Source organism: Mauremys mutica, chromosome 5, assembly GCF_020497125.1.
Source record: "Mauremys mutica isolate MM-2020 ecotype Southern chromosome 5, ASM2049712v1, whole genome shotgun sequence".
NCBI classification, from domain to species: Eukaryota; Metazoa; Chordata; order Testudines; family Geoemydidae; genus Mauremys; species Mauremys mutica.
The window spans coordinates 59,475,253-59,487,484 of NC_059076.1; the positions used below are offsets into that span (position 1 = coordinate 59,475,253).

Consider the following 12,232-nt stretch of genomic DNA (forward strand, 5'->3'; position numbering starts at 1 on the left):
GAGGAGGATTACAGTGATAACTGAACCAGACAGAGCTGAGACTGACTGATTTATATACAGGGAAGTCTTCAATGATACTACAACTTGTTGCCATCCCGTTTAGGTAAGGAAATAAGAGACAGAAGTTCCATTATACTAATCTGAGCTAAGATTTTATCAGATCTCATATGTTAATTAGGCCCACATCTGGTCAATGCTTGGATGGGAGATCACCAAAGAAAACCCTGATGCTCGAGGAGTTGGAAATTCAGTAGGTGGGATCATCCTTCCAAACTGTACTGGACCAAAGCTCCAGCAGAGTGACAGTGGGAACTCTGTTTTAAACTGAGTCCTGACCATTATCTGTAGACATCATATACCTCATAGTACTGTTTGCAAGAGCAGGGGTGTTCATCACAGAATCCTGTCCAAATTCCAGTGTAAGGAACTACATTCTGCTTACCTAACTTCCTCTGTTTATTTGACCTGGAAAACTGAGCTTTCATTTCCCCTATTAAAAAAATCTGTGAATTGTTGCTGGAGTGGGATGGTGGTTGTATTCTACAATACAGATGGTTGACTTAGACTGGCAGGTTAATTTTTCTCTGTAAATATGACATCCTACAATGCCTTGATTCTTTTGAAAATCATTACATATATATATATATATATATATATATATAGAGAGAGAGAGAGAGAGAGAGAGAGAGAGAGAGATCATTATATGATAATAAAATTCATTATTTTCATTCAAAGCTGTGTAGGTAAAAAGCACTGGCAAAAATGTGTTAAAGCTATTTTCTTATATTTTGAATGCGCAATCATTTTGTTACAAACACCTGTAAAAAGTGACATGTAGTAACTAGTGTAGATTGGCAAAAAGTAGTGATGTTTATGGATGCTAATTAGCATACTTGCATGTTAAAGTTTGGGAGACAGAAATAAATCACATTCAATTACAAGAGCAAAGTATTTCATGTTTTATAATCCTTAACATTTCTGGGAGCTATCACGTAAAAAGAAAAAAGTCAGTGTCTGTCTGGTATACTTTTGATAGTCTGTTTTTCTAAATCATGAGTAGGTTTTTTCAGTAAAAAAGTACAAATTAAAATGCTCCACTTCATAGGATAATGTTTTTCTTAACAGCATAATCAGATATTTGGAAATAGGACTTTCCATTGCTCCCTTACTTACAAAGTGCAGAGGTCGAGAAACCTATATAAAGGTTTTCAAATTAAACTAAAGTGATTTTCATCTATTATCTATAAAACATGTATTTTGCTTTTCTGATATTTTCAGTGTCACATTAATAATATCTATATTGAAATGTAAGGGGTGAACTCTGTGGAAACCAGTTCACTTTAGCCTCAAAGGACAACAATATTATTATTTAGCATTTAATTTATAGTTCTGTGGTTTTTGTTACCATTTATTAGAGAGATTTATGGGACTGTATGCATATATTTATGTAGGAACAGTCCTATAAAACGTTTCAGACCTCTGAAGTGTATTCTTCTCAGACCTTCAAAATGTATTCAAGTTTTAAAATGAACATTGCTGTAACAATCCTTATGCTTACAGTAAATATTTCTGGGTAAAAAAAATAAAATCTGTGAGTGACGTTGCACTCCATATGTTTTATGGAAATATGCTTATGAATGTGAATATGATGTAACTGGAATATGCTTTATGCAAAAGGTCTCTTGTAAGGTATCATTACAAAGGTTATAACCTATTGAATATATTCCTCCTATTTGTATGCATGTATTATTCTTGTATCTGAAGCTAGAAATATGAAGTATAACTCTGAGGTTCTATTGTAATTATGCAAAGTGTGGGCCACTAATGGTGGTTTAGAATCTTGGTGGCTCCCATTGCCTAGGGCAATTGGTTGTAAATGGTTCTGTTTACTTGCAAGCCTTTCTGTGTTTGTGTGAGCCAGCCCAGGAAGAATGGAGGCTGGGGTTTCACAGGACATGTGAACATATCACCTGATATTGGAATCCGTCTTAAACCTGGTGCTTTTCCATTTAGAAGGAGGGATGGGGACCCAGAATGACAAAAGATACCCACCTTATGCCAAAGCTATAAAGGGGGTGGAACAGAGCAAAGGGGGCTGCCAGTCAGGAGAAAACCCTGAGTTTCCACCTAAGATGTCTGCTGAAACTAACAAGGTCTGTGCCAGGGAAAAGGATTGGGCCCAGACTAGGAAGGAGTCTAGTCTGTGAAAGAAGCTTATTGGAACATCTCTGAGGGTGAGATTTTACCTGTAATCAGTTTCTTAATGTATTAGGCTTAGACGCGCATGTTTTGTTTTATTTTGCTTGGTGACTTACTTTGTTCTTTCTGTTATTACTTGAAACCATTTAAATCCTACTTTTTATTCTTAATAAAATTACTTTTGTTTATTATTGAACCCAGAGTAAGTGATTAATACCTGGGGGAGCAAACAGCTGTGCATATAGATCACTGTTATAGAGGACGGACAATTTATGAGTTTACCCTGTATAAGCTTTATACAGAGTAAAATGGATTTATTTGGGGTTTGGATCCCATTGGGAACTGGGTGTCTGGGTGCTGGAGATAGGTGACCCGCTGAGCAGTTTTTGGTTAAAGTCTGCACCTTTTGGGGTGTGGACCAGACCTGGGTCTGTGATGCAGCAGGCTAGCATGTCTATCTTAACAAGGCAGGGTTCTGGAGTCCCAAGATGGGAGGGAAAACGGGCTCAGAGGTAATCTCAGCAGGTCACGTGACAGTCCCAAGGGGGTCTCTGTGACTGAACCAATCACACTGTGTCAGATGTATTGTATGTGTGTCGCATATATAAATCCTGATAAAAAATGTGCAGATGGAGTTAGAAATGTTGTATATTTTGCATAGACTTAATAGAAACAAATCCTATTATCAGATGTTCTTAACCAGTTCCACAGATTGCAGCCCTGAAGAGAACCAGTGGATTGAGTTATTGTTATGGCTAAGGCTCTCACTTTCACAGGACTGTCATAAAAACTGACCAAAGACCTAATGGAGCCTCGTTCAGACTCTGAACCTGGGAGGCTTTGTTGTTAAAGAAAAAAATCTCAATTATTTGGACTCATAAACCTTTGTTTATTTAGATCTGAAAGATCTAAGATCTGGTTTTCTGAGATATATGATAGACTGAATCAATTTTTCCAAATAAAACTCAAAGGGTCCCCAACATTCTACTTTTACTACATTTCTCAGAAGGATAATCTCAATCTTCTATCCTCCTAGCTTCTATCCAGGTCAAGGGTTACAGCAGCCCTTAAAATGGCCACAGAGAACTGTGGAAACCTATTGAAGTTTGCCTGCTAAGAATCATGAGGGGAATCTCCTGACAAGAAGAATTTGTCAACTCAAACTAGAATAAAATTCTCCAAGCAGACTTCACCGTACTAAAGGAATCAGAGTTTTAGATTATTAGCGGGTTATTAGCTAAAATCAGTCTCCATGGATTTTAGTTTGTTTAATTACAAGAACAAGCACAGGGTGCACTTTTAAAAGGTGTCTTGTGTAGCTTTGAACATGTTAAATACAGATTTTCAATATGACAAAAAATATCCATGTTCAATATATTTGTTTCACTGTTACGTTGGGTTATTGTTTTACTAGGAACGGTAAACAGCGTTTCAAATGCTTTGTTTATACAGGGCTTTCAAGAGAGTTTAATAGTTATGCTTAATCACAGCTTAAACAAACCTAGTTGTGGCTGAAGCTGGTTAGGGCCAAACTGTATTATAACCTAGATCTAAACCATGCTATAGTGCACCAACCAGGCTGGATCTTTTCTAACCATGTTAAAACCCAGTTGAGTCACAGCTGTTAAGCACTTTTGTTAAACTCAGCTGAAGGCCCTGTGTAAAAGGGGTCAAAATCTGAGTGTACTGTTACAGAAATGGACAAAATGCTGGATATTAGTGTTAAAATTAGCATATACGGTATGTTTAGAGCATGATCTTGCTGAACATCCTCAACTCCCACTCCCATTGACTTCAATGGGAGCTAAGGGTGCTCAGCACCTCACAGGAGGTACACTGTAGGATAGATTATGTAATAGGTAACTATACTGGTTTTCCTTTATAATGCTACCATTCCTTTTGTATTTTATTTCAACAATGCAGGATAGTTAAGATAAAAAACTTTGCGACACATATTGAACCTGATACCAGTCAGACAAGGGCCTAATGTTGCTGGGCGCTTGCACAACAACTCTGTGCTCCTTTTAAAATTACAAGCTGAAACGCAAACGTTTTTCTGCATATTTTCTAACAAGGATCTTCTTGACTTCATCAAAAGGGTTCAGAGCTTTTTTTCTGAGTGAGCTGGAATTCTCTGTAATGAAAAATAGCAAATTATATCACTGTAAGTTTCATGTAGTGTAAATTTGGGATTTTTCTTTCCAGACTCAACAGCTTGTTAATGGATTTGTTTCTGCCTCAGAGGTTTATACCCCTAAAGTGAAAGGAGATTAACTGATCAGCAATCAAAAATCAGTTCGATGCTAACAGCAAAAAAGTATGAAATTATGTCTTTGTCAGTTTTGCGAGAAGGAAAAATATTGTATTTGGACACAGCAAAACAAAAAAGACATTCAAACAGCTTCTGGAAAGTCAGAGTAAACTGTTCTCTTTGACATCACTGTGAGTTTTGCGAGAGCAAGAATAGCAAATATGGGCCTGTTGACTGATGCTTTGCAGTTATGTTAAGAAAAGGAAAAATACCAGCTTGCCAAGAATTACCAGAAAAGATATGATAATCTTTGCAAGAATTAAAGTAAGGAATACTATTTGTAGCAACGCACTAGCAACAACAAGTAACAGATACTTGAGTTAGCAAAATATAAAGTAAAGTAAATAAAAGATATTTGATTATGTAGCTGGAAAGTTAGAAAAATACTAAAAATAAGATATGTCTGTCTGTGAAAAAAAGGAAACAATACAAATGAAACTGTAAACAAGTTGCATATAAAAGTGTCAGGCTATAAGCAAATAACAGAACCAGACAGTAGCAAAATCAGACTATTACTAGCTGCAAGGCATTCTCCAGATTGGGGTAACATATGCCTTTCTGTTACATGCTGAATAACAATTGCTTAATAAACTCAATCAAGCTGACTTATCTTAACTATTAACTAAATTCAAACCCATAAAACATATTTATTATTATCAATTCTTATCAATTGACTATTATTAGGTAACAGGCCTATAGAGTTTAGAATGGGGGCAAATACTATACCATAGAGGTTCTTGAACTGGGGTCTGCAGAAATAGTTCATTGGTCTCCAAAACACCACTTGTGTCTTTAGCAAGCTCTGTTAAGAAAAATGTGAATTAATGCGTTTAACATATGACTAGCACAGTAGCATTTAAGCAAAAAGGCTTCTGTGAACATCCTACAGCACAGTATATAGTAATAGGGGATACAAATTCTTAGATTGTAACAAGATGGCTACATGGAATACAGGAGATGCAGAACTAAAATTTTCGCCAAACCAAAGACGTTAATGTACCATCTCCTTAGCATTATAATCATGAAGGTTAGAAAAATCATTGAGTCCCATCTCCACATCAGTGCCAGGTTTCGAATTGACTAAAAGCAGACAGAACAGCACCTCTGACTCAATAAAATGAAACTTTCAGCATATACACTTTTGCTCACTATCTCTTCATATTAGTACTGTATCCATATCTGTATGCAACTAACATGGAAATAACTAAATTTATGAAACATTTTATACTATTAAACTAAACCAGATTAAGCCCCACTTTGTGCCAAGGCTGCATGTCTATCTTAGGAGGTTTGTCCAGTATTATTGAGACAATTTAGTTATTCCAGTTTAAACATTCTCAGATAGACCAGGCCTAAGGTATCAGCTCAGCTTCTTTCAGCAGCAGGCTGGGAATAAGTAAGCCTAAGGGAATTTTAACTGGGTAGAAGGGAGCCTAACTTCATATTACCTCTGAAATATTTACCTTTGGCCTTAGAAGTCCTGATTCCCATAAGCAGCTGACAACACTGCATTGTAGGATGATGCCAATAAAGGGCCTGATACATCACCATGAAATGACATTTTTATGTTGGCATAGCAGCACCACTGATTTCAATGGAATCACAATGTTGTAAAACTAGTAACAGAGTGGTTGCATGTGTATATATGTGGAAATATAGATATATAGACACACACACACCTTTACCCCAATATAATGCGACCTGATATAACACAAATTTGGATATAATGTGGTAAAGCAGTGCTCTGGGGAAGCGGGGCTGTGCACTCTGGTGGATCAAAGCAAGTTCAATATAATGCGGTTTCACCTATAACGCAGTAAGATTTTTTGGCTCCTGAGGACAGAATTATATCAAGGTAGAGGTGTATTTACGTGTATCTATTTATCTGACATACATGGATACCTACAAAAGTGGTGGAGATACCCACATGAAAAATGATGGAATTTTGTGATAAATTGCATTTTTGTACACCTTTGAAACTTTTGCCTGCATTTGTTCACTAAGCTATTTCTGCCACTCTAACATTCTAAACTTCTGAGAAGCTTCAAAATACCACCAAAAAACTCCAGAACAGCCTGTCACAAATATTTATATTTCCCAACAGCTTATCCCTTTAAACTGGGAAATAGTCAACGCTGGACTAGTAACATATTCAAGGTCTTATACTGTATTTTGTGACCCATTAGGGCTAGAAATAGGAGCTCTATATTATTGGAAAGCTAGGAATCCCACTGACATACAGCCATTGTTTCTAGCCCTAGTTGGTCTTGAAATACTAGATATTTAAACTGTGATACTATAAGTATGAAAAAAGCTATTTTAGATGAATTTTAGAAACGTCTAAAAATTATTAGAATTATGGCGATAACTTACTTTTTTCTTGAAAGCCCATACAGCCTATACAGTCAGTCCCCTGTACAGGTGGAGGGATAAGAAATCTGGCACCAATAAATTTTTAAAATACCCTCTAAAAATAATTTTCAAAAGAGTTTTTTTTCCCTGTAAAATATGTAACATATATGGAGACACTGATGGTGGGGGTTGGGCTGAATGTTTTACTGGCACATCTGTGGGATAATCTTCTACACAACTCAGCCATGGCTTTCCCATTTGTGAACAATGAGACTCTTGCCAATAAAACCATACTATCATGCATTCTCTCTCAGTCATTTTGTGTGTGTTAATAAATATGGACAGATAGATATACAGATGGACAGACATATATTTGTGTGTATGTGCATATGTAATATATATAATATATATATAAGGCCCTTTGTTTTCAGATTTTACTGATTTTTACCTAAAATGTCCTGGGTTTTACAAAAGCTATTATTTGTTTTTTTACCTATTTTCACCTAATTTTGGACCACTTAAGTACCTGAAAATACTGATTATGTAAAGCAAATCCAATCCATGACATTAGGTAGATGTTTTTATGTTAACAGTAAATTAGTCTAAGTGTATATGCAAGGCTGTCTGTTAAAGTAAGTCAATGCATTGGAAGATACACACATGTGCATGGATGTCAGTATGTGTATGTCAGTGTTTGAGTCCTAAAAAAGGAAATGCCGGAACTCCCTGGATCAGATTTCCCATTCCGGAAGGAGCAATGGCATCTTGGTAACCTGTTGCTTTTTTTGGTCCTTCCATCCCCCAATATTAATCCCACTATTTACCCTGAAAACTGTGAAGTTAATTGTTTGCACTGATTTTCATCCATTTTTAAATGTTTGTAATAACCCCCATAAATTCCCAGGAAATTGTAAACAAAATAAAAAACTGGAAAAGAGGGACCTTGCATGTATGATAAGATGTTTCTGATGTATTATAATTGCTTCTTTATTGGCAATTATAATTACTGGGACAAATTTTCAGAGCATCTAAGCTCTCGACAGCTCCCTTTGTCCTCAATGGGAGCTGCTAAGTGCTGAACACTTTTGAGAATTTAGCTACTTCATTGTGTGTCTAAATGGGAACTGAGCTCTTTTGAAAATATGGCCCATTATTTGTCTGGCACCATTATTGTGCATGGAATTTTACAGACACAGCGTGAAATTCCGGCCCCATTGAAGTCAATGGTAAAACTCCAATTGACTTCAGTGAGGACAAGAGTTCACCCAAACTCCATGCACTCAGAAGTTTTTAATGAAAATGAAATGTATAACATCTGGTTTTTAGACTGTATATTCTACAGGGCAGGAAAGTTGGCACTTAATGATAATTAACTAACTAATAATAAAATGAGAATTCTCAACAGCCCTACTCTCTGATGCAGGAATCCTCCCCACAAAATGCAAATGTTTTTATTTCAGTGGACTTGTTTCTAGCTGTGCTTATAGGTAAAGAAGCAAACCAAACCAAACCAAACCCCAAATTAAAAAACAAGCTAAAAGCAACACACAATCTGGACTATATTGGAAAGGAAATAAATAGAGGTTACTTTCATTGTGGCAGCTTTTGCTATTAATTTACACAAAGTGCTTAAAATATTCAAGTTAGTATGTCAAATAAAAATTAACAATGGTGCTATTGTATTACCTACATATACACACACACATGCAAAACAACATATACATGTGTTGCTGTTTGTGTTTATATATATATATAAAACAGCAGACGTTCCTGTTGTTTCTATCTGAGTTCTTACCTCACTGCCACGTTATACTTACCAAAGCACTAATATAAGGCAACATACTGCATTTTCATTATACACGATTCTAACTGATACAACATATTCCGTATAATTTGACTCAGTATTAGCAAATATGGCATTTCTGTCAGCTATATATGTATTATAGGCTCTTCATTAAACTTTTTATAAAACTTACCCATGCTAGGCTATAGTATGTATATCGTCAAGTTGGCTTAAACCAAATGATGAGATATGATCCATTCTTCTCATCTAAAAATTACTTGCCTTTTGAAAGTTCATGAAGCTGTTCTTAGTTATATGCTGTAGAATATCGTGGTGCGGCAGAAATAAAAATACTATACCAAATAATACCACAATCAGCAAAGTACGTGTGTCCTATACTTGCAAAAGATTTTCCAATTTTTTCCATCCCAATAAATGAAATGTAACTGAATGCTTTCTTTTTAAAAGCAGATTTGGCCTCCTCTTTAGCCATGTATTCTGAGTGGTATACTTAAAATAGAGGCAGTTGTACTTGGTGGTTTTATGAATATAAAGATTAATGAATTTGTATAATTTGGGCATGCAAAGCATTTTTATCAGGCACATTCTATTCAGGGTAAGCAGTAAACAGTATATAAGGGTTGTGTCAAAGTTTACTGAATAGGGCCCTTGGTAGCTAATGTAACGTTTCTCCAACAAATCAAAGGTATTGTTCTATGCTCACATGAATATACAGTAGCCATTACCTTAAATTTAAAACTCACTATGAGCAGCAAACACACTGTAGGGATATGAAGGCCATATTGTATCAGTGGAGTCTGCAGAGATTTTCCTCATATGGCTTTGCATTGCTGAAATATATGTTGCAGTTGAAAGCTAAAGGGATTACTTTTGAATAGTCATCACAAAGGTTGATTATATTCGTATATCATTTAGCTGGACCCTTCAGGCTATTATTCCATTAGCTATGCTGGCCCCGCACTGTCAAAAAGTTGATCATACAATGTAAAAATGCTGTATATTCTCTTAAGCTATGTGAAGTGACTGAGAACCATACAGCAGTCTGATAAGAGTAGTGTACCCTTATACTGAAGGTAAAGGGTATTTAAAATAAATACCTGCAAAATGGAGGATAACTTGTCATACTTGAAATAAACACATAATTTTGTTTACCATTTTAAATTGGTGCTTTGTAATTTTTACTAGGTTAATCATACCAGTGAAACAATATACAGTTATGAAACTGGTTGAAATGTATTGTTTTTAATCTTCAAAAAACATATAGCTGACTGGAGGAGTTGTACCATAAATCACTGGTTTTGATCTAAATATTTGCCCAAAATTGCATTTTTGGTGAAAAATGTTTGCTGATTACGGTCTCTTTCTCTCTATCTCATACACACACATACACACTTTCACTGTTTAACACAAAGGAGATTTTTATCTGTAGTTTCCATTTTGTGGATGCTTTAATTTTATTTTACACTAAAACCTGAACATCACATGAGACTGAAAGCATCTTACTGTTCTGCCATGCAGCGTAAGCATGGAGTGTCTCTAGATTCTAACATAGGCAAAAGCTTCCATGGGGGAAACAATACAAATGAGCCAGGTTAGTGAATCACAGTAGGTATTTATTAAGTGTAGGTATTTTTAAGAGCCACATATGATAGAGATGAATTATGAACATCAGAGATATTACATGGTGGGGTAAGCAAGGGGATGATAATTTACCCAGCTGCATTTTAGAATAAGTTTGTGGCTGAATATTTACTTTAATACAGTCAATTGTAGACCTGATTGTGCATATTTCAGGCTTGGTGAGCAGGCAGAAAAAGAGAAACAACGGAGTCAGCTCAGTTAACTTAGCTTTCAGATCCTCCTAGGCCAATTTGTTAAAAGTAAAAATAAATAAATAAATAAATACAAGACCCTTAGGGATTCCGGCCTAGTTAGGAAGGAGACACCTCTACTTTCATTAGACAAAGTTGTTTAATTTAGATTGTAAAAATGCTTTATTTGGTTCTCTTTTGAGATTATGTATTATATGGGGCAATGAATGAGTCTTTATGAGCACCGATGGGAGCCCTAAACAAATTACAGCACGTATACTGAACAGGTAGGTTTATTTGATTAAAGGCTTAATAGTTTGGGGCAGGTTTATGAATTGGAAGCAGAACTTACTTTATGTACTGTTAAATGTAGACACTCTTGGGACCACGAAAACTGTAAGGAAAGCACAATTTTTTTTATTAGGATGGGAAGGCCTAAGGGTATACACATTTGTCCCTACTTGATAACTTCCTTTCCTCGCTTATGCATATATCCAACAGCCATCAGACAAGTTCCTCTCTTTCATGGTTGGGAAAGACATCAGACTTTTGGGCAACCTGGAAATCTTTCCAGTCATGTAATGATCCTGAAAACTACACATTAGTGTAGCATATAGTGAGATAACACCTTCACAAAAGCCACCTGTTGAATACTTAACTCTGAATGGGCTCTTCCTTAATATAGGTTGGATTGTTGGCTACAGATAGAAAAAGAAAGGACATTATCAGGTAAGAACAAAAGAGAAAGGATGGTAGGACTGTCACTAGTGATCTGTGCAAACATAAATGAACATTAGTGACATAAACAAGCGTTGGTCCTCAAAAACACTGATAGCTTTCTACAAGGTCCTTCCATAAAAAAAAGATGCAGTTTACTGTTATCCTAATCTTCAACCTCCTCACACTTCACCCAAATTATTCTCCTAAAATTTGAATACAGCATCTTATCTGTGGCTAGAGTCTACTCCACTCCACTCCCCTCCCCAAGTTTGGGAGAAGTCAAGAAAGAAATTTTTCAGATGTGATGCTTTGAGAATTTCCTATTCTTTCAACATTTTCCAGCAGCACAAAGGAGGTTGAAAGTCGGCTAAACCAGCTGGTTGGGGAGTCCCCAAGAGGCACAAAGCTGGCTTATTTTCACTCCAAGATTTTCAAAAATCACTAACTATTTCTGGGGTCAATTTTTGGGTGCCCAATGTGCAACGTCTTCAAAGTCTGTGATTATCAGCAAGTGCTGAGTACTCATGTTCTGAAAATCAGGGCCCCTCTGAGGTCTCTCAAGATGATGAAGATCTCATTAGTCATCACTAAATCTTTTAACATTTGAAAATCAGGATGGTAATAAAGTACAATTCAGCAACAGCAAATGTAGTGATAGATTGTCCTGATTCAACATAAATGTCCTTGATTTTAGCTTTCTTTTGCTTTTTAATCTAGTACTCTGTGCAGTCTCATTGAGAGTTTCCTATTTGGAAAAATTATTCTATCGTTGTTTTCTAAAATGTGACTCTGCAGTTTGCTAGCCTCTAAAGGCCTGCCTACTCTTCTATACAATTACATGTACTTCTGCCTTTCAGCATCGACAGTGACTACTTTGCCCAGTGGCTGCCAAACTGTTTGCCATCTGGGTATTTGGAGAACACTATAAATTAGTGTTCTGCCTGGGAATTTGTCTTCCAAGATCTTAGCCAAAAGTATCTTCTGGGTACAGAAATCGAAGCCAGTGAAGCAAAGAAAAATGTAGCAATGTATCTG

The 12,232-nt window shown here is 36.1% G+C and overlaps 1 protein-coding gene across 2 annotated transcripts in view; it reads right to left on the reverse strand.

Moving 5' to 3' along the window:
• Nucleotides 1-3,181: 3,181 nt before the first annotated feature.
• TTC29 (tetratricopeptide repeat domain 29) overlaps nucleotides 3,182-12,232 on the reverse strand; it is a 199,393-nt gene continuing 190,342 nt past the window's right edge. For both annotated transcript variants that reach the window (XM_045019091.1, XM_045019090.1), the window contains exons 12-13: nucleotides 5,237-5,312; nucleotides 3,182-4,333 (exon numbers count right to left, since the gene is read on the reverse strand). In XM_045019091.1, coding sequence (XP_044875026.1) covers nucleotide 4,333; nucleotides 5,237-5,312 — 77 coding nt within the window. In that variant the 3' untranslated portion in view covers nucleotides 3,182-4,332. The remainder of the gene's footprint in view (nucleotides 4,334-5,236; nucleotides 5,313-12,232) is intronic.